This window comes from Camelina sativa, chromosome 12, assembly GCF_000633955.1.
Source record: "Camelina sativa cultivar DH55 chromosome 12, Cs, whole genome shotgun sequence".
In the NCBI taxonomy this organism is placed as follows: Eukaryota; Viridiplantae; Streptophyta; class Magnoliopsida; order Brassicales; family Brassicaceae; genus Camelina; species Camelina sativa.
The window spans coordinates 1,816,313-1,840,830 of NC_025696.1; the positions used below are offsets into that span (position 1 = coordinate 1,816,313).

At 36.6% G+C, this 24,518-nt stretch overlaps 5 protein-coding genes and 1 non-coding gene across 9 annotated transcripts; all 6 read left to right on the plus strand.

Annotated features, from left to right (window-relative positions):
- LOC104729514 (probable polyol transporter 6) lies at positions 663-4,686 on the plus strand. Its single transcript, XM_010448460.2, has 5 exons — positions 663-1,169; positions 1,357-2,732; positions 3,179-3,460; positions 3,549-3,764; positions 4,406-4,686. The coding sequence occupies exons 1-5, from the start codon at positions 1,070-1,072 to the stop codon at positions 4,466-4,468; spliced, it is 2,037 nt and encodes a 678-aa protein (XP_010446762.2). The 5' UTR covers positions 663-1,069; the 3' UTR covers positions 4,469-4,686.
- On the plus strand, positions 4,790-7,389 carry LOC104729516 (plant-specific TFIIB-related protein 1-like). 2 transcript variants are annotated; one of them, XM_010448463.2, is made up of 4 exons: positions 4,790-5,467; positions 6,075-6,233; positions 6,435-6,593; positions 6,679-6,891. In XM_010448463.2, the coding sequence occupies exons 1-4, from the start codon at positions 4,874-4,876 to the stop codon at positions 6,889-6,891; spliced, it is 1,125 nt and encodes a 374-aa protein (XP_010446765.1). In that variant the 5' UTR covers positions 4,790-4,873. The 2 variants fall into 2 exon arrangements, with proteins under 2 accessions (XP_010446765.1, XP_010446764.1); XM_010448462.2 differs by having other exon boundaries at positions 6,435-7,389.
- Positions 11,422-13,710, plus strand: LOC104729519 (random slug protein 5-like). Of its 3 annotated transcripts, none has more exons than XM_010448464.2 (6): positions 11,422-11,573; positions 12,166-12,257; positions 12,344-12,520; positions 12,610-12,708; positions 12,799-13,044; positions 13,131-13,710. In XM_010448464.2, exons 2-6 carry the CDS (start codon positions 12,201-12,203, stop codon positions 13,431-13,433), a joined length of 882 nt encoding a protein of 293 aa, XP_010446766.1. In that variant the 5' UTR covers positions 11,422-11,573; positions 12,166-12,200; the 3' UTR covers positions 13,434-13,710. The 3 variants fall into 3 exon arrangements, with proteins under 3 accessions (XP_010446766.1, XP_019088926.1, XP_010446767.1); XM_019233381.1 differs by lacking the exon at positions 11,422-11,573 and adding an exon at positions 11,644-11,663; XM_010448465.2 differs by lacking the exon at positions 11,422-11,573 and adding an exon at positions 11,960-12,042.
- TRNAI-UAU lies at positions 14,046-14,119 on the plus strand. The gene has a single exon. It is a non-coding gene; the product is annotated as a tRNA-Ile (tRNA).
- On the plus strand, positions 14,195-19,421 carry LOC104729520 (vam6/Vps39-like protein). The gene is made up of 12 exons (XM_010448467.2): positions 14,195-14,846; positions 14,959-15,170; positions 15,366-15,497; positions 15,581-15,724; positions 15,973-16,085; positions 16,201-16,636; positions 16,805-17,134; positions 17,312-17,533; positions 17,618-17,860; positions 18,082-18,537; positions 18,625-18,723; positions 18,904-19,421. Exons 1-12 carry the CDS (start codon positions 14,432-14,434, stop codon positions 19,102-19,104), a joined length of 3,003 nt encoding a protein of 1,000 aa, XP_010446769.1. The 5' UTR covers positions 14,195-14,431; the 3' UTR covers positions 19,105-19,421.
- On the plus strand, positions 23,101-24,247 carry LOC104729521 (GATA transcription factor 19-like). Its single transcript, XM_010448468.2, has 2 exons — positions 23,101-23,579; positions 23,681-24,247. The coding sequence occupies exons 1-2, from the start codon at positions 23,289-23,291 to the stop codon at positions 24,029-24,031; spliced, it is 642 nt and encodes a 213-aa protein (XP_010446770.1). The 5' UTR covers positions 23,101-23,288; the 3' UTR covers positions 24,032-24,247.

Here is a 24,518-nt window from a genome sequence, read left to right on the forward strand (position 1 = left end):
CAAAAGTATTCATGTACGAGCTTCACATAAGTTTTTTTTTTGGTTTTAGGTTTCTCGCCTACAAATCATTATATATCACCAAAAACAAAAATTCATGTATGTGAAACTCGAAGATATATATTTAAATAATTAAGAAAGACAACAAATATCCGAATTTAAGTATTTGGTTTATTGGCTGAATTCACAAAGACATTATATGGCTTTTCACATGATTCAAAGTCTAACTTTTGGATTTTCTTAAAAATAAATCCATTTAATGGGATGATAGAGCCACATGACTTTTCTAAGTAAATCATCTAAAAGTTCAAACTTTGAATAAAATTATTAAAATGGACCCATGACGTTTTACACTCTTCATAGTTGACCCCCACGAGGCCATGAGTGAAGCCAAAAAATGTGTTTGGTTACACACAGCGAGTCCAGTGACATAAACAATTTTAAAATTATTCACGAGGATAAAAAGACAAGAAAATTTAATAATCTTCACGAGGATAAAAACAAAAAGCAGATAATAAAAAATAGTTCTTATCCTATAAGACTCTTGTCGATGAAATACCAAAACAAAAGTCAACTTTGTTACACACACATAATGACATAAACGTTCTTATCCAAAACCACAACTTAACTAAAACTACTACTGCCAACTAAAGCATTATATCTCAGAGTTACCAAGTTTAGAGTCTGGTCAAGCTGTAAATTAAGTAATTACACAAGTAGCAAAGGTCCATAATTAGAATCTGATCCGGGTCATACGAATCTGATCACAAAACATGTTCCTTCTAAAAATACAAATAAAGAAGGATGTGGATGATTCTTGTCCACTGGATCCAATTAACTAAATCCTCTCTTAACAAGCTTGTGTCTTTCACGAGTCCTGTCTATATATATATTCATCGAATCTTCTCTCTGGTAATGAGAGCTTAAGACCAAACTCTTAACTAACTTTCAGATATATAAAAAGCTTATACATATAGTTGGGAGATACATTTATATAGTTTTAAGTCTGTATACTCTATAGATCTCTCTGATTATATTTTCTGGTAGTTACTAACGTGGTGGTGTATTAATCATGGCCGATCAAATCACCGGCGAGAAGCCGGTCGGAGTTAATAGATTCGCTCTTCAATGTGCTATTGTCGCCTCCATCGTTTCCATCATCTTCGGTTACGGTAAGTATTTAGTAAAAAAAAAAAAAATCTATAATAATAACATTTTTTTTTTTGTTTGAAAAGATCATAGGATTGTAATTTTGATTATACATGCATATATTATTGTTTAACGATTTAAATTATGTGGGATAGTATTATTATTATTATTTTTTATTAATGATCACTGATAAGATATGTATATGTATAGATACTGGTGTGATGAGTGGAGCGATGGTGTTTATAGAAGAAGATTTGAAGACAAACGAAGTTCAAATCGAAGTTCTCACCGGGATTCTCAACCTTTGTGCCCTCGTCGGATCATTGCTCGCCGGAAGGACGTCGGATATAATCGGACGGCGTTACACAATCGTCTTGGCCTCAATATTATTCATGTTGGGTTCGATTCTGATGGGTTGGGGTCCGAATTATCCAGTTCTCCTCACCGGTAGATGCACTGCTGGACTCGGAGTTGGTTTTGCTCTAATGGTTGCTCCAGTTTACTCGGCCGAGATAGCAACAGCTTCACATAGAGGACTCTTAGCTTCTCTTCCTCATCTTTGTATCAGTATAGGAATCTTAACCGGTTATCTCGTGAATTACTTCTTCTCCAAGCTACCTATGCATATCGGTTGGAGACTCATGCTCGGTATAGCCGCGGTTCCGTCCCTAGTGCTAGCTTTGGGGATATTGAAAATGCCAGAGTCTCCTCGGTGGTTGATTTTGCAAGGCCGTCTCAAGGAAGGCAGGGACATCTTGGAATTGGTATCGAATTCATCTGAAGAAGCAGAGATCCGATTTCAAGACATCAAAACTGCTGCGGGGATCGACCCTAAATGCAAAGACGACGTTGTTAAAATGGAGAACAAGAAGACTCATGGTGAAGGAGTGTGGAAAGAACTTATTTTGAGACCAACCCCTGCAGTGAGACGAGTTCTTTTGACCGCTCTTGGGATCCATTTCTTCCAGCACGCGACCGGTATCGAAGCCGTGCTTTTATACGGTCCGAAGATCTTCAAGAAAGCAGGAATCACGGCTAAAGACAAGCTTTTCCTTGTTACAATCGGTGTCGGGATCATGAAGACGACGTTTATATTCACAGCGACTTTCTTGTTAGACAAGGTAGGTCGGAGGAAGCTTTTGTTGACCAGTGTTGGAGGTATGGTCATAGCGTTGACAACGTTAGGATTTGGGCTTACAATGGCCCAGAATTCCGGTGGGAAATTGGCGTGGGCTTTGGTTCTAAGCATCGTCGCAGCTTACAGTTTTGTGGCAGTTTTCTCTATTGGGCTCGGCCCAATAACTTGGGTCTACAGTTCTGAGGTTTTCCCATTGAAACTTCGGGCACAAGGAGCGAGTCTCGGCGTTGCGGTGAACAGAATCATGAACGCCACCGTGTCGATGTCGTTCTTGTCGTTATCTAGAGCGATAACTACCGGAGGAGCTTTCTTTATGTTCGCCGGAGTAGCGGCGGTGGCTTGGAATTTCTTCTTCTTCCTCATGCCGGAGACGAAAGGTAAATCACTAGAAGAAATCGAAGCGCTTTTTCAAAGGGACGGTGATAAAGTACGCGGCGAAAACAACAGCGCAGCTTAGCATGTTTTAATCTCTATATTTTTTATCTTTCAATTAAACGACTGCGCTTTAGCGGTTTGATTCTCGTTAATCGCGATTGGAGATTTATCTTTCAATGAAACGACTGCGCTTTAGCGGTTTGATTCTCGTTACACGACGGCGTTTTAATGTGTTCTTTTGAGTGGCTTTTATCAAATTATAAACGAACGGTCACGATTGACGCACACTTAAAAGTAGTTCGTTACCAATTTTGATCAACGGCTAATATATCGCCAATTACTTACGAAAACAATGGCCCAGTTATTAGTGTGAAGAGAAGAGAGTGAACTCTCAGATTTAACAAAATTTAGCCGACACTTTCGATTACACTTGACTTGAGTCTAGTGAAATCGATCCATGAGAGCTCAGATTTGGTGTTTAGCAATAGCATCACTACTACGCAAGGTTCGTGAGAGTAGTTTATATCTGAGATCGAGATGAAGGAGGACGATGCGTTGCCGACGACGACGGCTAATTCAGGTACGGCGACGGGAACAGCTATGGCGAATTCGAAGAAGGAAAACTCTGATTCGATCTTGTTTGGAAGAGGTCGATACAAGTTCTGGGCGTTTGGTGCGATTTTGCTTTTGGCTTTTTGGTCCATGTTTACTGGCACCGTGACTCTCCGGTTAACCACCGGGAATCTAAACCGGTTCTCTGAAGATCTCGGGATTCCAAACTACGATAACCTCGACGTTCTGGTTTGGTTACTCTCTCTCGACAGAGTGATTTTGGTTGATTTGGTTTGTAAATTTGTAATTTTTGAAGGTTGTTGGAATTTTGTGGTAGGAAATGGAAGAGAGGGAGAAAGTGGTGAAGCATATGTGGGATGCGTATACGAGTAGTCGTCGGATCAAACTGCCTAGATTTTGGCAAGAGGCTTTTGTAGCTGCTTATGAAGAACTCACTAGTGATGTCCCTGGTGTTAGAGATGCTGCTATTGGTGAAATCGCCAAGATGTCCGTGCAGTCTATTACTATTGATCCACCTCCTTCCAGATCAATGGTGATGCTTCTTCATTTTAAATCCCGCTTTTTTAAACTGGATTGTTTAGTTTTCTTTGATGAGTTGTGGGATTAGTGAGTTAGAATCAGTAGATACAGTTTGAATAGATAGTAGATCTTGCCTCTTGTTTCGTACTTTTTTGGTTCTCTTTTCATAGTTTCTATTAGTGGGCTGGAGTTGCGTAATCTAATCTAGAACATCGATTGTGAGTGTACTTAGATAGAATGTCTCTGTATCCAAACATTCAAAGACCCGTATGAACTTTGGATACTCATAGTAGTATCTTATAATGGTCAAGGTCCAGTTTTTTTTGCTGAAGGTTGGGTCTTAAGATCTAGTGTTAGTATAGGTTATTACATTGTAGAGAACAGTTTAGATCTAGTGATAAACTATAATAGCATGTGGTTGAGTAGATTATGTCTTCTTAATTTTATGTTATGACATTTTAGATAGCTATAGCTTTCGGTTTTGTTTTTTGCATTTATGGCCAAACCCCTTTTGTAGAAGTTGGTTGGTCAAGTTTGGTAGAGCTTACACTACTCAAGTTAGCTTCTTGATAAACTTCAGAATTCATTTTTTGATATTTGGATTGTTCAAAGACAAGAGTTAACCCGAGTGTTCTCTGTTTTGTTTGTTCTCAGATCGCAAGGGATTTGGGAAGAAACTTGAAGAGAATTCTACACAAGCCAGCAACAAGTAGCTGATAATGGTATTGTTGGTATCACACGTTTACATGTAAACCCTCCGATCATATGGAGCTAAAAGATGAACTACCAAATGGATAGTTCAATTTGGAATATTAAATTTTCTTGTTTCGAGATCAATTTATATATTCTATCGATTGAAAAGTTACATAGAGCTATATATATGAAACAATGGATCCTTATGATACATCTATTCTTCTAAATTTGTGACTCCTGAATCTGTGTGTCTAGTGCAAGTTTAAGATCTCCATTGTTGCAAATTTTAAATTTTTTTATTTCCCTACATTTAACAGTTTTCTTGTAATATATTTGAAGTGATAAAATGATTACAATATTGATGTCTCTCAAAAGAACAATTTAGCGCAATTAAAAAAAAAAAGGAAAAAAGAGAGAGAAAACAGAACAATGAAGTGCCCGTACTGTTCATCGGCGCAAGGACGGTGTGCCACCACAAGTTCCGGTAAATCGATAACGGAGTGCTCATCATGCGGTCGCGTAGTAGAAGAACGACAGACGCAAAACCACCATCTCTTTCATCTCCGAGCCCAAGACACTCCTCTCTGCCTAGTCACTTCCGATCTCCAGAAGGCGGCGCAACCGTCTCCGGAAGACGAGGAAGATCCGTTTGAACCAACCGGATTCATCACCGCCTTCTCAACCTGGTCACTCGAGCCAAGCCCGATCTTTGCTCGCTCTTCGCTCTCTTTCTCCGGTCATCTCGCTGAACTCGAACGAACCCTAGAACTCGCTTCGTCCACATCGAATTCCACGAATTCGAATTCTTCGTCGACGGTTGTGGTGGATAATCTTAGGGCTTATATGCAGATTATCGATGTGGCGTCGATTTTAGGGTTAGATTCTGATATCTCTGAGCATGCTTTTCAGCTGTTTAGGGATTGTTGCTCAGCTACTTGTTTACGGAACAGAAGCGTTGAAGCTTTAGCTACTGCTTGCCTTGTTCAAGCTATTAGGGAAGCCCAGGAGCCTAGAACTCTTCAGGTACATACAAAACCTATTTGATTACTAGTTTTAATTGCAGTTTCAGCTACTGAGCCTTTATTTTCTTGAAACTGCATTGTGAATTTCTTGATTCAGATCGAAAGGTTTTGTTTCATATGTTAAATGTATGGGACACTTTTTTTTGTGGAATGGAATCATTTGCCTGTAACTGTATCTACCTTAGTGCAATTTCGTTAGTCCATTTCGTTCTCATTATTTTGATTTGAATGAAGTTTGTGCCTTGGTGGTTGATCCTGGTTAAATCTCTTGCACATCTGCCATAGAACGCTGTCGAACTTTTTGAATTCAGGAACTAGAACCTGTGTTTGCTAGATTTCTGAAGCTTGTGTTTGCAGGAAGGAATCAAGCGTTGGTGTATTACATTTTCAATATCAACTGTAATTGTCAATTTTCCTAGTTGTTTGATGATACTATTTCCCTCATAAATTAGCCTTTAGATGCATATTGATTCTTATCTAGAGACTGGATTTGTTACCACTCAGTGTGGACTAACTTATGAATTTATTATATTTGAGCAGCACTTCTTTCAGTTAATTATTTTGGACTAAATTTCTCTCTTATGTCTTTTTCTTGCGTTGCACAATAGGAAATCTCCATTGCAGCCAATGTACAGCAGAAGGAAATTGGGAAGTACATCAAGATTTTGGGAGAAGCTCTACAACTAAGTCAACCCATCAATAGCAACTCTATATCAGTTCATATGCCAAGATTCTGTACCCTCCTTCAACTAAATAAATCTGCTCAGGTGTGCCACTTACCTTATACTTCTTTTTGAAAAGCCTAAATTGCAACGTGAATGGTGTATCAATGCCTGGATTTTTCCCCTCCTTCAGTGAGACTTAGATATATCTGCTAATGACATTTCATCCCAATGCAAGATCCCCGAATACACTACTCTGATGCCTATTCTGATCCCAATGTATTTGACTGTTTTTAATCTTCCTAGGAACTTGCAACACATATTGGAGAAGTTGTGATCAACAAATGCTTCTGCACCCGTAGAAACCCGATCAGCATTTCTGCAGCTGCTATCTATCTGGCATGTCAGCTTGAAGACAAACGAAAGACACAAGCAGAAATTTGTAAAATAACCGGACTAACCGAGGTAACCTTACGTAAAGTCTACAAGGAACTGCTAGAAAATTGGGACGACCTGCTCCCATCTAACTACACACCAGCCGTCCCACCAGAGAAAGCATTTCCCACAACGACAATATCCACAACCCGCTCAACAACTCCTAGAGCCGCGGATCAACCTGAGCCAAGTTTCACGGACAGAGACAACAAGCCATCTGTCAAACCAATCGAAGCCTTTGATCATACCTACCAACAACCCAAAGGCAAAGAAGATAAGCAGCCAAAATTCAGACAGCCTTGGCTGTTTGGAACTGCCAGTGTCATGAACCCAGCGGAGATGATAAGCGAAGCAGGAAAACCTAGTGCTATGGACTATGATAAGCAACAACCTGATAAGCAGCAGCTAAGTGATAAGGACACATTGCCTATATATCTAAGACAACATAACCAATTCCCTTCAAATCCATCTCCCTCTGCAGGTATCAGCACAATCAATTGGTCATTCCGACCTTCTAGTGTCCCGGGATCTTCCATGAACTTGCCTGTTGTCCATCCGCCAAAACTGCCCCCAGGTTATGCTGAGATTAGAGGTAATGGATCGCAAACAGGAAACAAGAATGTTAGTAATCCTCATGGAGACTTCTGCTAGAGAAACTATTAGATCTTGTATTGTGTTTGTCATGCATGTCTCTACAAGATAGTATTTCCTGAACATGTGATTGGTCGGGATTGACAAGAGCAGTTGCCGCCTTTGATATTGGGCTTTATCACAGCTCATTTCCTTTTATGGCCCGTGAAAGATTGTTCTAGAAGGTAGGCCAATATTTTCTCTTTAAAATATGATAATGACTTTAATAAATATAAAAGAAAGACCAAAAAAAAGTAAAATAAAGGAAGAGTCGTGAAGGAACTTGCTACGAAGAATATACCATTTTGTCAATGAGAAAACGTGCTTAGGTTCGACGCAATGAAATGAATTGGTAAAACACCAACAACGCATATTAGCTGTCTATTTCCCAAAACGCCTTTCTCTTGTAATTTTCTTTTATTTTTTATTATTTTTATGTGTAAAACAACCGCCTCACAATAATAAAAGCCCTAAAACACGTAATCTCTCCAACAAGATAAATCTCAAACCGTTCATCTTATATCTAATAAATCAATCTCGTCCGTCCATTAACCCTTACCCTCTCTATATATATAATAACGCGTCGATATATTAGTAGTATCTCATTGATATCCGCTTTATTCATTGATTCCTTCAACCTTTTTGTTCATCGTTTTCTCTTAGATCTCTCTACGACGTCGTCGTCTCGGAGGCTTCTCGATGTAGATCGTCACATATCCTCTTCCGATCTACAGATCGGCGTCTTATATGAAGAGATCAAGTTTCTCCAGTTGATTCATCGCAAGAAGACAGATCGAAGAGCTCAAGATCGCCGACGATCGGTTGAAGAACTGGTAATTATGGCTTCTCGTAATTGGATCTGATTCGTTTCAATTCGATTGAGTTAGATCTGGTATTTATTTGTTCGTTTGATTTCGGATTCCAGATCTGGTCTTGTATTATGAAATCGGGCTCGAGGTTCGTCAGATCTATGATGACACGGTGCTGATCTATCGATGGAGGTGATGAGAATTCATTTTTTGATCGAGCTAACCCAAATCCGTGGAGAGGAGAGATTGAAGAAGAAGAAGGGAGAGAGAAGGAAGCAGAGATATGTGAATTGATGTGAGTTGAGATGATTGGATGTATGAGATGATTTGATTTGGGACGATACAGCCTTTTGGGGATATAACTTTGAAAGAGGCTTGAGTTCTGATTAAACATCTTTGTCATCCGACCTTTGCCATGACAGGTGCGCTTGCATGGCAGGTCACAAAAACCTTAATAAAAAAAAAAAATAGTTTCGTGTTGGGTGAGGGGAGTTCGCACGGGGGATTTTTATTTTTGCCCGGGTTCTCCCCTCTCACTTGTGTGTGTGTCTTGCGTCTCTCTCTTACTCTTTGACTCCCTTGATCTCGATTCCTCAAAAATTCTCAGAACATATCTCAAACGAATCGCATCCTAAAGACCAGCGGATCTGGAGACAAGCCTGGCCATACCTAAATCCAACATACTTCTTCAACAAAGGTACTTTCAATTTTCGAAGTTTCAATTTAAATTTTTATGCACTTTGTTTCTATCATAATTAACAGATCTGCATCAGTAGAACAAATCTGACTCTCAGTAATCATATAACCCTCCAATTGGCATTTAAATTTTGCTTCATACTCTCATATTGAAAGATGAAATCATTAATCCGTAAAGCATTGTTGGAGTTTAATTGTCTGTTCGATTGTTACAACAACTCCTAGCAATTTTCTATTTTCAGAAACGCAGTTTATAGTGTAAAGAACGGTTGTAGTGGAGATGTACTCTTATATTTTTTATATACATAAAGAAGTATTATAGTGAAATCATTCTGCCGAATTCTTTAAACATACTCTTGTATTAGTATATATTATCTTGTTTTGTATGGCTTTTACGACGATGGCAAGAGCGTTTGAGCATTGGCTCAAGTAGAGCTAGTTTTCAGAGAAGATGTAACAGGAGTATAGAAGGTATTTAGAACAAGTAATCTGTCTGATCAGTATTGGTATGATGAGATTTGGATTCAGTTCGACTCCACCGCTTTTATTTATTTTAGCATAGTTGATAGTTGATATCTAATCTTTTGAAGTTTTACCTAATGATGTATCTTGTGTGTTACAAGAGTGTCCTCCAACAATATTGCATTATACTATGGAAATTTTTTTAGTTTGCGAATTCTAGTGTTGCAGACTTTGTGGTTTTACTTTTACATACTGTTTTCAAACGGCTAATTTATACATGTTTGAAAGTTCGATTTATATCTTTGATTGGCTTTCGTTTATCATCCTTATTGTAGAGAGGGTTTGCTATCATGGTGGTTAATTAAGATGGGATGGAGGAACTAAGTTGAACAGAGGCGTAAGCTAGCTCATTGGCTTTAACCAATTGGGCAAGAAACTATGTTGAATAGAGGCTTAATTTTTAGCTAGCTCATTGGATTTAATCAGTTGGGCAAGGTTTGTGTTAATAGATCTGTAAGCTCAAAATGGTAGAGCTCTCATTTTATGAGAGGTTGGTGGTTCGAATCCACCCAGATCTGTCTAACTCTATTCTCAACTTTTTCACAATTTCTTGATACTGTCACATGATAACACAATTTTTTGAAGTGAAATTGTGTTTACTAGGGATGATTAAGATGTGCCTCCTTTGCTTTAGCAACCGGCCCGAAGGAGACTGGAATTGGTCAACGTTAGGGCTATGGCTGACATGGTATTTAAGATGCTAATAACAAGCAAGGACCTCAATATCCAATTTTTTCACTTGTAGCCCAAAATATTAATAGGCAAAGACAATAATATGATTTGTTTACTAATGATCGATGCTTAAACATACAGTATGGGGACTTTTAAGACTTAACTCAATCGCAACTTGCGGTGTGAAAACATTTTATTTCAAATAAATTTGCAATTCCTTCGTACAATCGAACTATTATATATAAAAAAACTTAAAATTCATGTGCGTGCATCAACAAGAAAAATATCATGTAAATGTGAATTCTTGATATAGAAAATTGTCAAATTGTCTTAACTTGTGCAAAGAAATTAGTTCAAATACTTTAATTTGTGTATTCTGTTTCTGCCCTAGTCTTCCAGAAGATCTCAATATTTAAAATGGACATATAATCGGTTTATATATATTTTGGTTTTCTTTATCCAAAAGAATGAAACCATAAAACCATCTGTAGTTCGGTTTAGTTGCGTTTTCGTTTGATACAATAATTCTAGTTTGATTTGGTTTCTTTTGAATTATTGTATTCCAAGGTTATCGAGGTCGGCTAAACATTTGAATACTAAACTAACGATGTGGTAACAGCAACAACTGATAATGTGTCTGCTTAATATTGACTGCAAAACAAAGAAAAAAATGTTAAATATACAATAACATTATTCTCAGTATATACCTATTTGAGAGAAGACAAGTACATAGATGTATATTACTTTATAGCAGGAAGTGATGATAGGTAAAAACTATTAAATTAAGTATCGATTTGGTATCGGATTAACGTCACATGGTGTTATTATAATGTTATTATGCCTTATAATAATCGTTCCAATGTCAATGCTGTTGATTTAATCAAAACCATAGAGATGCCAACTCTATGTTATACCGTTTTATTTGAAGAGTAAACCAAATCATATGCACATGATAGTGTTTATAAACCGAATCTTTAATGTATTTTAAAAATCAATAGATCGAGTAAAACGTTACGTTTAAATTATTTATATTATGTTAGCTGATGCTGTCTTTGTTGGACTTGTTGTCTTTCTTTATTTTTTTGTTGTTTTACCCAAACCTTGAAAGAGTGGTTTGCACATTTGAAAAATTGTTACATTTTTATTTATTTGAAGTTAATTATAGTTACGTATTCTAAATGACTTAGATCGTGAGTTCGTGACACAACATAGATAAAGACAGATAATTTAACCATTTGTATAATAAAGTTACAGAGACAGATAAAGACTTTGTTGAACGTGAAAGAAGGTTAGGATTTTGGAAAAACCACCAAATTATTATTACTTGATGGGGGGATCTTGTCCTCTTGTCATAAAATCGTTTCAGATCTGAATTATTTTTGTCCAACGCCAAAAATATTACTATAATATTTTCAACCAAAATGGGCCTTTCACAATAACAAACATAGGGCCAGCTTTAAATGGTTGAAAAAGAAAAGTTTTAATTTTTACATGCCACATAAATTGGTCTTAATAATATTATGTCTTCACGTTTCTAAAGCTTTTTTTTTTTTTAACTCCTTTTGAAGTGGGAATGATACTCGCGTGACGACCAAACTCCCCATTGATCCTTTCTCTCTTTCTCTCTCTCTCTCTGTGATCAGTTTCATCTACTGAAAGAAAGAAAGATCCGTATTATCAGGTGAGATGATTCTCTTTTACGTTTCTTTCGCTTAGATTTAGCTTTCTTCTCTGTTCTCTCTTGAGACGACGACGAAGATCATATAATTCCGTGAGCTTCTTTAATTTTCTTGTTGTTCTGTTTTTCTGTATCATGATTTTATTTACTGAATATTTTGGAAATGTTTAGATTCACGATCATGATTAGAAAACTTTTCATGGTGGAGAATTATTTTGTTTTAATGTAATAATTTTTTTGAATCACAAGGGTCATAAAAAGCCTTATTTATGTCTTTTTTGACAAGTCGTTTTATTAGTGCTTTTCTAGAAGATTTTTTTAGTCACCGATCGAGTCATCTTGTTTTATTAGAATTTTATCAGATGTTAAAGAAGATTCAAAGTTGGATTATAATGAAAATTCTTTTCCTCATTTGAGATCTTTATGTGGTAAAAATACTAGTATTAGAAGAACTCTTGATCCCGTTTTAGATGTAAGATTTTTGTGTTTATCAGTTTAATTTCTATTTATAGCCGATTCTTGGATAGTCTCTAGGAATTGGTGTGCTTAAAACTTGATTACAAATTTTCAAATTCTGTTTTGATCTTTTTTCTAGGCTTTGAAGCTATCTTCTTAAATTGTTAAGTAAACATGTTCAAGAGAAGGAATGCTCACCAACTCGAGGATGATTCTCACAAAGACAACAAGGTACGTACAAGAATTTTCTTTTTCACTGTATATATGATATTACTTCCAAAATATTATTGTAGTTATAAGAACTTGTAAAACATCAGGTTAGCGAATTGAAAGCCGCTATAGGACCACTCTCGGGACATAGTTTAGTTTTCTGCTCTGATGCTTCATTGAGGAGATATTTGGATGCTCGTAACTGGAATGTGGAAAAAGCCAAGAAAATGATTGAGGAAACTCTTAAATGGAGATCAACATACAAACCTCAAGAGATCCGTTGGGTACAAACAATTTGAGTTATTCTATATATACTTCATTTCAATCTTCTGTTTTCTTCCGCTTGAATCAACTTTTGAATGTTTCTTTCCAGAATCAAGTAGCACATGAAGGTGAGACAGGAAAAGTTTCAAGAGCTAGTTTTCATGATCGACAAGGTAGAGTAGTGCTTATAATGAGACCCGCGTTACAGGTTAGTAGTAAGCCACCTTTTTTTTAACATCTAACCTTTTCAAGAGTTTTAAATACTCATATATATATTTCATCTAATCTTATGAAACAGAACTCAACATCACCAGAAGGTAATATAAGACATTTGGTATATCTTCTTGAAAATGCAATCCTAAATCTTCCCAAGGGACAAGAACAAATGTCTTGGCTCATCGATTTCACTGGTTGGTCTATGGCTGCTAATGTCCCTATGAAAACAACACGCGAAATCGTCTACATTCTACAGAATCATTACCCTGAGAGACTCGGTATCGCTTTTCTCTACAATCCACCAAGACTCTTCCAAGCAGTCTACAGGGTACACAATCATCAAATTTTGTCTCTTTCTCTTTTTTTTTTTGTTCTTTAGAAAAAGATTCATTACCTACTCTTCTCTCTGTGTAGGCTGTTAAGTACTTCTTGGACCCAAGAACAGCTCAAAAGGTGAAATTTGTGTACCCAAAAGACAAAGCAAGTGATGAACTGATGACATCACACTTCGATGTAGAGAACCTCCCCAAAGAATTTGGAGGAAAAGCAACACTAGAGTATGATCATGAAGTTTTCTCACGACAAATGTGTGAAGACGATGTCAAAACAGAAAAATACTGGGGATTGGAGGAGAAGCACTATCCCAAACCAAACGGTTTCTCTCCATCCGATGTTGTTCCTGAGCCGGCGACTTCTATAGCATCAGCAGCTAGCTGAGACCTTAAGAGTTGAATATATATACATTATATATATATCGAGAAAGAAGAAAAATAAAGGTGTATTCTCTCATTGATAGAAGAAGAGCCAATTATAGAATGTGCTGGTTATCTTGAAGATTAATAAAGTTCCATTAGTGAGCCAAAGACTTTTTAATAAATGTTTTTAAATTAGCAGAGACTATTCTTGCCATTAAAGCTTATGTACGTGTGAGAATATTGTTACCATGTGTAATTTCCTAGTTTTGTGTTCATTAATTGAAGATATATGAGATTAATCTCTTTTGTGTTCATGAGTATACATTCTAGTTCTATGTACTTCCATTTCTGATGGAAATAACAACATTGCATGCTATTTTATAACAACATTGTCGTTTACTCGATATGAAATAATCAAATCTATATTAATAAATGCCTTTTAGCAAAAAAAAAAAAAAATCTCTATTAATAAATATATTTATATATTATTAAATAATCAAATCTATATGAATAAATATGTTTATGGAAATAATTGCTATCAACAACATTTTCGTTTACTCCATATGAAATAATACTCCATATGAAATAATCAAATAATTAATAAATTTAGTTAATGATATTAATAAACATAAGCGGTCCCGTAGCTCAGTTGGTTAGAGCGTTGGTCTTATGAGCCGAAGGTCGCGGGTTCGAACCCCGCCGGGACCATTCGTCCAAAAATTATTAAAATATTTTGCAATTTTTTATTTTCACTTTTTTATTTTTTTTATGGTAATTTTCTAAATCAAACGCACGTTCTCGATTGTGAAAAAAAATCATCTCCGTCTCTGCTCCAAGTTGAATTCAAAGCTCAGAAATCGAAAAGGATGAATCTTTCGTAATAAAAATCGTTTCTTTTGTAATCATTGGACTTAGGGTTCATGATCCCACTCATCATTCTCCAGATTTTGCCCCAATTTGTTTTGTTCTGATTGGATTCGAACTCCATGAATCCTTTGTGATTTTCAAAAGCTCGACGGAATGGTTCACAACGCATATGATTTGTTCCAGCTTCTCAAAGATTGTCCCGCTAGGATCGATGCTGTTGAATCCTACGGCTCTAAGCTCTTCGCCGGATGCTTTGACGGTTCCCTCCGCATTTACTCTCCGTCGGAATCTTCCGCTTCCGATCCGTCGGAGCTGCATCAAGAGACTTACGTGCTCGAGACGACCGTATCTGGATTCTCTAAGAAACCGATTGTGGCGATGGAGGTGTTGGCTTCGAGAGAGTTGCTTCTGTCTCTCTCTGAGTCAATCGCGTTTCATGGACTTCCTAATTTGGAGACTGTTGCTGTGATTACTAAAGCTAAAGGTGCTAATGCTTATTCTTGGGATGATCGGCGTGGGTACTTGTGTTTCTCTAGGCAAAAGAGGGTCTGTGTTTACAAGCACGATGGTAAAATCTCTTGAGATTTTGTGTACTCAATTTTGAATCATCATGAGTCTACCACATTTGGGTTGGATTTTGATGAAGAGTGTTGTTTCTGATGATTGGTGGTATTGTTCAGGAGGAGGGGGATTTGTAGAAGTGAGGGACTATGGAGTTCCTGATACTGTCAAGTCTATTTCTTGGACCGGAGAAAACATTTGTTTAGGCATTAAAAAAGAGTATGTGATACTTAACACTGCCAATGGGACACTCTCTGAGGTGTTTCCTTCTGGTAGGGTTGCTCCTCCTCTTGTGATATCTGTACCTTCTGGTGAACTTATTTTGGGAAAGGTATGTGTTTGGCTTGGTGTTCTTACAGACTCTGTATTAAGATTTTGAATGTGTTTCGTGGGCAACATTGTTTTAATATCTGTTAGTTGTTGTGTGTGATATTCTTCTTGCCCCCAATATTGTCACTTTGATCTCTTCGTAGATTTCAGATTGTTTTGGAGTGTCTTCTTTATTAGTTTCTTTTGGTACTTGTAGGAGAACATTGGAGTTTTTGTTGATCAAAATGGAAAGCTCCTTCAAACAGAGAGACTTTGCTGGTCAGAGGCCCCAACGGCTATTGTTATTCAAAACCCGTATGCGATAGCCTTGTTGCCTCGCCGAGTTGAGGTATATAGAATGCCTGCCTAGCGACATTCCAGTTTGCTTCTCTTCTCGTTTGCTCTTATGCCTTTTGGCTTTTGTTTTGATAGATTCGCTTGCTTCGAAGTCCATATCCTTTAATACAGACAATTGTTCTTCAAAACATTCGTCGCCTTGTCAAGAGCAACAATGCTGTGATCATTGGTTTGGATAACTCTGTTTGTGTTCTCTTCCCTGTCTCTATTGGTGCCCAGGTATTCACTTTAGCTGTGAGAATATTAATGTTTCTTGTTACTGCTTATGGTTTCTCATGGATGAATATGAGAATGTATTACACAAAATATAATAATATGATATTACATTTTATCTCATATGTTAGTTGAATATGACACTATTTCAGTTTGCTCGTTTTTTTTTCCTTGGTATGTAAAAGTGATGGGAATTTGCTTTAACTCTAGTAGTTGCTTTGAAATATTTTGAAAAGGTTTGAGTTTCATCGCAGATTGTGCAATTAACAGCTTCGGGAAACTTTGAGGAAGCCTTAGCTCTATGCAAATTACTCCCCCCTGAGGAGTCAAGCCTACGAGCTGCGAAAGAGAGTTCAATTCATACAAGGTTTGTTAAGCTAGAAGCCCTTCTCTACCTCTAATAGTTACCCATTAATCATAATGTGCACAGAACTGCTCATTATCCTTATGTTCATATTCAACACATTATTTTCATGATACAGATTTGCTCATTATCTTTTTGAGAACGGGAGCTATGAGGAAGCCATGGAACACTTCCTTGCATCTCAAGTAGATATCACACATGTACTTTCCATGTATCCATCCATCATTCTTCCTCAAACGACTATTATTCCTAAACCAGAGAAGATGGTGGACATTTCTGGTGATGAAGAATCTCTGTCAAGAGGTTCATCCGGCATTTTAGATGATATGGAGTCTTCATCTCCCCGGTACTTTTTGGAATCTGAGGACAATGAAGCCCTTGAATCTAAGAAAATGAGTCACAACACTTTGATGGCTCTTATAAAGTACTTGCAGAAGAGGAGGCCGGCTATTATCGAGAAGGCCACTTCCGAAGGAACAGAAGAGGTCATTTCAGATGCTGTTGGTAAAACATATGGGGCATATGATTCATCTAAGTCTAAGAAGTCCAGCAAGGTGGATATGATTTATCTTCCCTAATAGCTAATTGATGACTAGTTCTTGGATAATAAGACTTTATATGCTTTTGGGAGCTACTGATTGACTAATCCCTTGAAAACAGTTTTCCTTGATTTGGATGTTTGATAGTAATTTTGTCAAGGGTTTAACATCTTTTTTCTGCAGGGACGTGGTACGATCCCGCTTAATTCAGGTGCCAGGGAGATGGCTGCGATCCTTGATACAGCTCTTCTCCAAGCACTTCTACACACTGGCCAGTCTGGAGCTGCGACAGAGTTATTAAAGGGTGTCAACTACTGTGACGTTAAAATTTGTGAGGAGATTCTCATGAAAACTAAAAGTTATTCGGCACTATTAGAATTGTTCAAAAGCAATTCGATGCACCATGAAGCCCTGAAGCTTCTTAATCAGCTGTCGGAGGAGTCCAAATCAAACCAGTCACAAACTGAAGCTACACAGATATTTAGTCCTGAGTTGATCATTGAATATCTCAAGGCAGGTTTTCTCGTTGCTAACCTTTTGTCTCGTCTATCATTAGATTCTAAATGGTCATAGAAAACGAAAAATTTGTCTGATTGAAGATAACTTAGTCTACATTCCCATTTTAAAGTTGAATATTCTAAGAAGCAGCTGTGAGATGCTAACTGTCTGTTGGTTGATTTCTCTCTGCAGCCTCTCTGCAGGACTGATCCTATGCTTGTCTTGGAGTACTCTATGCTTGTCCTTGAAAGCTGTCCAACTCAAACCATCGACTTGTTTTTGTCTGGAAATATCTCGGCTGACCTTGTCAATTCGTATCTGAAGCAGCATGCTCCAAGTATGCAGGGTAGATATTTAGAACTCATGATGGCAATGAATGAAACCGCAGTTTCTGGAAATCTCCAAAACGAGATGGTGAGAAAATATCACATATGCGAAGCATTTTCATTAAGATTACATTACATATTATTGGCAGTAACAATTTAAATAACGTTACAGGTACAAATCTACCTTTCGGATGTGCTTGACTTGTATGCTGCAAAAAGTGCGCAGCAGGAATGGGATGAGAAGGATCATCCTCCTGAAAGGAAAAAACTATTGTCTGCTTTGGAGAGCATCTCTGGGTATAGTCCACAGCCTTTGTTGAAGCGTCTTCCACGTGATGCTCTCTATGAAGAGCGTGCAGTTATATTGGGCAAAATGAATCAACATGAGCTTGCTTTGTCGATCTATGTTCACAAGGTACCAATCGATAATCTCCACGTATACAGATATAATTGATTTTCTTGAACAAATAATCTTCTAAATGTTGGCTAGCTGTGCTTATAAAATACTTTGATATGCAAATGCATCTTGTAGATGTATCATTGTATAGGTAAGTATATAGAATTCAGATATCCTTGGATTCTATGGAGTGTTTCTTATGGCTTAACTCATTGGGTTTTTTTTTTCTGTTCTTATAGCTCCATGCACCTGATCTGGCACTGGCTTACTGTGATCGTATATATGAGTCCGTTTCTTATCTACCATCTGGAAAACCGTCAAGCAATATCTACCTCACAGTGCTGCAAATATATCTGAACCCAAAGAAAAGCGCAAAGGACTTTGCAAAACGGATTGTAGCTCTAGGATCATTCGAAAGTTCAGACACCACGAAGATGATGGACTCTGTTTTGTCTTCAAAAGTTAAAGGAGGTCGTTCCAAGAAAATTGTTGCAATAGAAGGTGCTGAGGATATGCGATTTGGTCTCAGTAGCAGCACTGACAGTGGAAGAAGCGATGTTGATGCCGAAGAACCCATGGAAGAAGGAGACTCCACCGTTATGATTTCTGAAGTTCTTGATCTGTTGAGCCAAAGGTGGGAAAGGATCAACGGTGCACAAGCCCTTAAGCTTCTACCTAGAGAAACTAAACTCCAGGTAAAATGTTTTGAATATGACTTGTCGCATGACTAGTACTAGCATATTATTGAAGCTCATCCCAATTCTTTATCCAATTCCCTACAGAACCTGCTTCCGTTTCTTGCACCCCTTCTAAGAAACTCAAGTGAAGCACACAGGAACTATTCAGTCATCAAGAGTTTGAGGCAGAGTGAAAACTTACAGGTATGTTTGTGTTTCTGGAAGCCAAAGTAATCACATGCATATCTTTCTCGGTCTAATCTTACTTGGAATAAGTCAATTGAAACCACATATGCTGACTATAAACTACTGGCACCTAGCATAAAAAGAAGCTCTTAGGCTTGATGTCATTTGTAACGAAGCAAATTAATGTGAAACAAATAGGTGAAAGAGGAACTGTACAAACATAGGAAAGGAGTAGCGCAAGTAACAAGCGATAGCATGTGCTCATTGTGCAACAAAAAGATAGGAACAAGCGTCTTTGCTGTTTACCCCAACGGGAAAACGTTAGTTCACTTTGTCTGCTTCAGAGATTCTCAAGGTATGAAAGCTGTTTCAAAGACATCACATGGAAGAAGACGGTGAGGTCATCATCATTACTGTAACAAGGACAGGTTTAAAGCATCTTTATTCTTTTTTACAAAACTCCAAAGTGCAGTTAAAGAAAAAGCTCTTTTCGTTGTGTCTGTTTATAGAGAGAGTTGGAGCTAATATGTTTGTGGTATTTTATTTTCTTCTTTATTGGTTGACAATGATGGTCTTAAGTAAACCAGTTTGGCTCTTGTTGTAAAATCTGTTTCCTGAGTTAGTTTATATAAGAGATTTTGTGTAATTGGGACTTGGTCGATGAGTGATGTGTATGGTGGTCTCTTTGAGTTCAATGGGTACACAAAGTTGATAAACATTGTTGTTACAATATAAAGTGACAATTACAAACGATTATTATTTTTAGGAACGAACGATTATTTTAAACTCAAAAAATTTGATTCTCATTGATTCTAAAATTATTAATTTTTTTTTTTTTTCATCTGTATTTTATATATTACTGATTGAAAGTCTACACCACAAGTCACTATAAAATTATTAATTAACAATTATACTTTATTTAATTTAACTTTGGAAAAAAATGTATTAAAATGCTTTGACGCGATGGACCGGGAAACGTGAATTGGGCCGTACCTGTATAAGGCGATAGTTCGTTACGTTATGGGCTTGAATGGATGTAAAACACGCTGTCTCGTTACGTTGGGGAATGAGAGAACCAAAGAAGAAGCAATGGAGTAATAACTATGGGCTTTGCAATGCAACGAATGGAGTAACTGATCTTGTTGCTTTTGAGGTCTAGAATTTTTCTTTCTTTTTCATTTTTTTTTTTCTGTTTTCCTTTCTTATTTTTAAGTTGTTAGTATGGCTAAAACGAGCTGACGTTACCTATGCTAAATCGGTAATGAAAATTTAAAACAGGTTATATAGCACACTAGCTTTTTGCATGCATGCCATGCACCATGATTTTATATAGAGCAAGAAATGTGCCTTACTTAGGAATAAATAGATGCAAATGCAGGGTAGATTATAATAAGATTACAAGTCACGTGAGTGAAGAGACATGACATGTAATGTGAAATTACAAAGTCGAACACTTAGTGTCTTGGGNAGAGAGAGAGAGAGAGAGAGAGAGAGAGAGAGAGAGAGAGAGAGAGAGAGAGAGAGAGAGAGAGAGAGAGAGAGAGAGAGAGAGAGAGAGAGAGAGAGAGAGAGAGAGAGAGAGAGAGAGAGAGAGAGAGAGAGAGAGAGAGGCATATTTTGGGAAAGCGGTGGTCGTATCTCAATTGAACCAAAAATTAACCAATCTCAAGACCGATCGGATTCTCTTTGTTCCCTCTCTCTCTGGGTCTCTTCTTGGTGTTTTATATATTCATTTCATCATATATACTCTTTCCTGTTTCACGTATTTTGTCCGTTCGTGTTTGGCGGCACACGACGTCGTCCTCCAACAAGATTATTATTGTATTGATATATCTTAACTGTATTTTATTATTGATATATCTTAACATTAACCTCAGTATGTTTTGTTCTGGAATATTAGTGTTTTGACAACACTTAATTATGTTGAAAAATGTACACTACGATAATGCATCTCAAATATTAATATATGACAAACATAAAGCGTACAATTATTTAATATTAATTGATTTTAGTTCAAAGCTTATAAATTAAACATAGTTTAATAAACGTAACACATTTTGACCTAACCCATATACTTGAATCATTTCCTTTAACTGAAATTGGTTCGGTCGATCTAAATCAAATTTATTATTGATGCAAAACCATATATACTTGGTGCTGGATGAGAATATATATATATGTTCTTGGAGAATAACGTAACTTCGTTATTTGAAATCAAAAATAACAGATAGAAGGGAAAGAGGAGGATAAAGGATAAAGTCAAGATGAGCTTAGAGCTACAGAGTGTACTCATGGGTTTATTCTCTTTGTACCCTTTTTATTTTATATAATTTAAATTTGAGTTGGAGTTTTGCTTCTTTGACTAATCAGTAGAAATATAGAATCTCCCTCTCTCTCTCTCTCTCTCTCACCAAGCTAAAGAATGAACACAATATGTAATTGCTTTAAAATCATTGCAAAGTATCTCACTTGGGTCACATTTACCTTTATTCCTTTTTATTCCACTTCTAACTTGAACATTGGCTAGTTTGATTCCTTAACTCCTTAAAAGCACCGATCTTGACGATTACGAGATCTCTCATGCATTGGCCACTATATCGTATCAACATTCAAGGCTTTTTACACATACAAAACCATTTTTCTATTAAGGCTTAAACCACCTCAGACAACATTTTATTTGTATTATTACGACAATCTAAACTCACTTCGGTCATTAGAATATAGACTATGGTAAGAAGAGGAGAAAACTAAGGATCAAGTGAATAAAAATACAATAGGCTCATCATGCATAGATGAGAGTAGGAGGACACGTCAAATTAGTGAAGCAAAGCGATGACGTGTGAAAGAAGGGGACTGAGAGATTCGGAAAGAAAAAGAGGGTTTCGAGATGATCGTGATCGGAGAGAGAGAGAGACCAGATCCTTGGAAGACCGTGACATTGCCAGTCACGTGCCTCTTTTTTGACTACCTTCCCCTCTCTCTGTGCGTGCTGCTGCTTTAACTGCAGATGTACTTATCATTTTTATTTACTTACTTTACCCTTTAAAATATTACTCCATAGAAGTACACATCAAAAACACTGTAGTTTGCTTAGCTATGTTAAACAAGACTGGTCACTTGGGGGTGGTATAGTAAAACTTCCTCCACGTTAAAAATCCTACTATATTGAGAAGTATAAATATGAAACTAAACTTAATATGTGTAAAAAATTACATTCAATTAACATTAGAAAAACTTAATTAAAATTAATTAATTAATTAAATATAATTAATTAATTTAAAACGAAAATTGGGGACCCATCAAATAAAATAAATTATAGAAAAGTAAAAAAAAAATCTATTAGAATTCAAACTAATTCGTACTTAAAAACAAAAAAATTAACAGCTAAGGTTTTAAAAATCTAATCGAATAAAATCAATATAACTACAAATTTCATTAAAAAAATTGCAGCACGGGTTAAAATTTTTATCAAAAATCTAATCGAATAAAATATATAACAGTTCTGTTTAACGGCTTAGATTTTAAAAATTAATAAATAAAAGATATAAATATAGTATCTTATCATTTCCTTCTTTAATTTCCCCTATTTTTATTTTATTTGTTTGAATTACTCAGTTTCAAATACAGAGAGAGGAAGATAAATAAATAATAGACTTTAGTCATTACATGCAAATGTTTTATTGACAGGTTTTTAATAAACATTTTTAAAATACAAAAATTATAATATAAGCAAACCAAATTTTTAATCACAAATCATTATAAATAACATAATAACAAAATAAATTATTACAAATTTTCATCAGAAAAAAGTTCAGCCCGCAGTTTTCCGCGGGTTAGTATCTAGTTACAAGTATTCAATGAATTTGCCTAATAAAACCAATATTCGTCAGTATAATCTGCTAGGTGAAACGTTTTACTATAGCCGTGGTCTGTCTTTTTTTAATATCTATTTTAACATTATGGAAAAATCGCTTAAAAATGATAGGATTATCAAACATAAAAAGGAACTTAACTAACTAAGAAATTATACATATTAATCTATTTTATTTCTGTTATTCATTTAGAGTAAAACTAAAATCATGGTTTCGAAAATCATTTGGTAATTTTTTAAGAAAATTCTTGAAAGTAATTAGTCGTGTGTTATTATGTGGATCACCAATACAAAAAGAAATGGAAATGGTGAAACTTCAATAAAGTTAATTATCCGAAGAACTGAACAAAGACCCAAAACATATTTAAAATATTCATTGCAACATCTTTTAAGACAAATTAAAGGAGCAATCACATGTAAATCTAAAGAACAGAAGAATAATGAATTCAACCATACGTACATAAGACCGGGACCAAAAAATTTCCTCTTTTGTCAAGTTCCCATATTCTCTATAAATACGTCTTGTCTCCATTTCATAACAGCAACGTGGACTCTTTCTTTGTTTTGGCTGACTCTTCTTTCACCGTTTCCTTTACAATTTCTTCATCTCATAAACCACCAAACGCAACACACACTTCTCGCTGGCTCTCTCTCTCTATATATATAATATCAACTTTCTAGGGTTTCCAAGATCACATATCTACGTGTAGTGATGGGTTTCTCAATGTTCTTCTCCGCTGAAAACGACGTCGCCCATCACTCTTCTCCTTATGCTTCTGTTGACTGCACTCTCTCGCTTGGAACTCCCTCCACTCGCCTCTGCAACGATGATGATGGATGTAGATTCTCTTCACATACCTCCGACGCCTTAGGCTGGGACTTCTTGAACGGTGCCAAGAAAGGCAGTACTGGAGGCGGCGGTAATAACCGCCTCTCTCGCCGTTGCGCCAACTGCGACACCACTTCTACTCCTCTTTGGAGAAACGGTCCAAGAGGTCCCAAGGTAGATAACATGTAACCTTTACATCAGTCTTTATATTAAATCCATAACAGTCAATGATAAATATATCGATGATAACTTTGTATGATTTATAATTTGGTCAGTCATTGTGTAACGCGTGTGGAATCCGATTCAAGAAAGAAGAGAGACGGGCATCGACCGTCGGAAACTCGACCACCGGCGGAGGATCAACGGCGGCTGGAGTACCAACTTCGGATCATCAAGCGGGTGCAAATCATTATAACTTTATCAATCGTGATCAATATGCTTCATCGTCGCCTTGGGTACACCACCATCAGCATAACACGCCTTATAATTACTCGCCGGCGAATAACGAATACACATTCGTTGGTGACGTCAGAGACGTTGATCATGACGCCACGTCCGACCCGTTCTTGTCTTGGAGGCTTAACGTCGCCGACCGGACCAGCCTTGTCCATGATTTTACGATGTGATGAGTGATCATTGCATACATAGATTTTCCCCCCTCATCTTAGCCTTGGATACCATTTAACGAAAAAAAGAAAAGTACTATTAAGCCTTGGTTAAATTCTTTATTTTACTTTCTTTTATATATATATATTGAATGTCTTTTTATGTTTTTGGGTCAATGTGTAAGTGTTTTTGTTTTTGTTCTTATAATTAAAGTTCGCATGAAGCCTACTTGTGTATGTGCTTTCCTTACATGACTTTTTAAATGTTCTCTCGGGTAATGAACTGATGATACATTACTTACTTTATAACCTTTTTATACGTGTGTCCTACTTTGACCATGATTCAGTGATATTATACAATATCAAACATATTCTATGTAGGACCGCGAAAATCCAAATATGAGATAACGATTATAACACCTATGTAAAACGATAGAAGAAAGGAATAGAAGTAGATTCTTGGAGGCGAGATACGATCTCTTTCCTTAACCCAAAGTAGCTCCCGCAG

Coding starts and splice junctions, on each gene's coding strand:
- LOC104729514 (XM_010448460.2), top strand. CDS start 1,070: ATGGCCGATCAAATCACCGGCGAGAAGCCGGTCGGAGTTAATAGATTC. Junction 2,733..3,178: donor TACGCGGCGAAAACAACAGC/GCAGCTTAGCAT, acceptor TCGTGAGAGTAG/TTTATATCTGAGATCGAGAT. Junction 3,765..4,405: donor CACCTCCTTCCAGATCAATG/GTGATGCTTCTT, acceptor GTTTGTTCTCAG/ATCGCAAGGGATTTGGGAAG.
- LOC104729521 (XM_010448468.2), top strand. CDS start 23,289: ATGGGTTTCTCAATGTTCTTCTCCGCTGAAAACGACGTCGCCCATCAC. Junction 23,580..23,680: donor ACGGTCCAAGAGGTCCCAAG/GTAGATAACATG, acceptor TAATTTGGTCAG/TCATTGTGTAACGCGTGTGG.
- LOC104729516 (XM_010448462.2), top strand. CDS start 4,874: ATGAAGTGCCCGTACTGTTCATCGGCGCAAGGACGGTGTGCCACCACA. Junction 5,468..6,074: donor AGGAGCCTAGAACTCTTCAG/GTACATACAAAA, acceptor GTTGCACAATAG/GAAATCTCCATTGCAGCCAA. Junction 6,234..6,434: donor AACTAAATAAATCTGCTCAG/GTGTGCCACTTA, acceptor TAATCTTCCTAG/GAACTTGCAACACATATTGG.
- LOC104729519 (XM_010448464.2), top strand. CDS start 12,201: ATGTTCAAGAGAAGGAATGCTCACCAACTCGAGGATGATTCTCACAAA. Junction 12,258..12,343: donor ATTCTCACAAAGACAACAAG/GTACGTACAAGA, acceptor GTAAAACATCAG/GTTAGCGAATTGAAAGCCGC. Junction 12,521..12,609: donor AACCTCAAGAGATCCGTTGG/GTACAAACAATT, acceptor GTTTCTTTCCAG/AATCAAGTAGCACATGAAGG.
- LOC104729520 (XM_010448467.2), top strand. CDS start 14,432: ATGGTTCACAACGCATATGATTTGTTCCAGCTTCTCAAAGATTGTCCC. Junction 16,086..16,200: donor GAGAGTTCAATTCATACAAG/GTTTGTTAAGCT, acceptor TTCATGATACAG/ATTTGCTCATTATCTTTTTG. Junction 18,724..18,903: donor GGCAGAGTGAAAACTTACAG/GTATGTTTGTGT, acceptor TGAAACAAATAG/GTGAAAGAGGAACTGTACAA.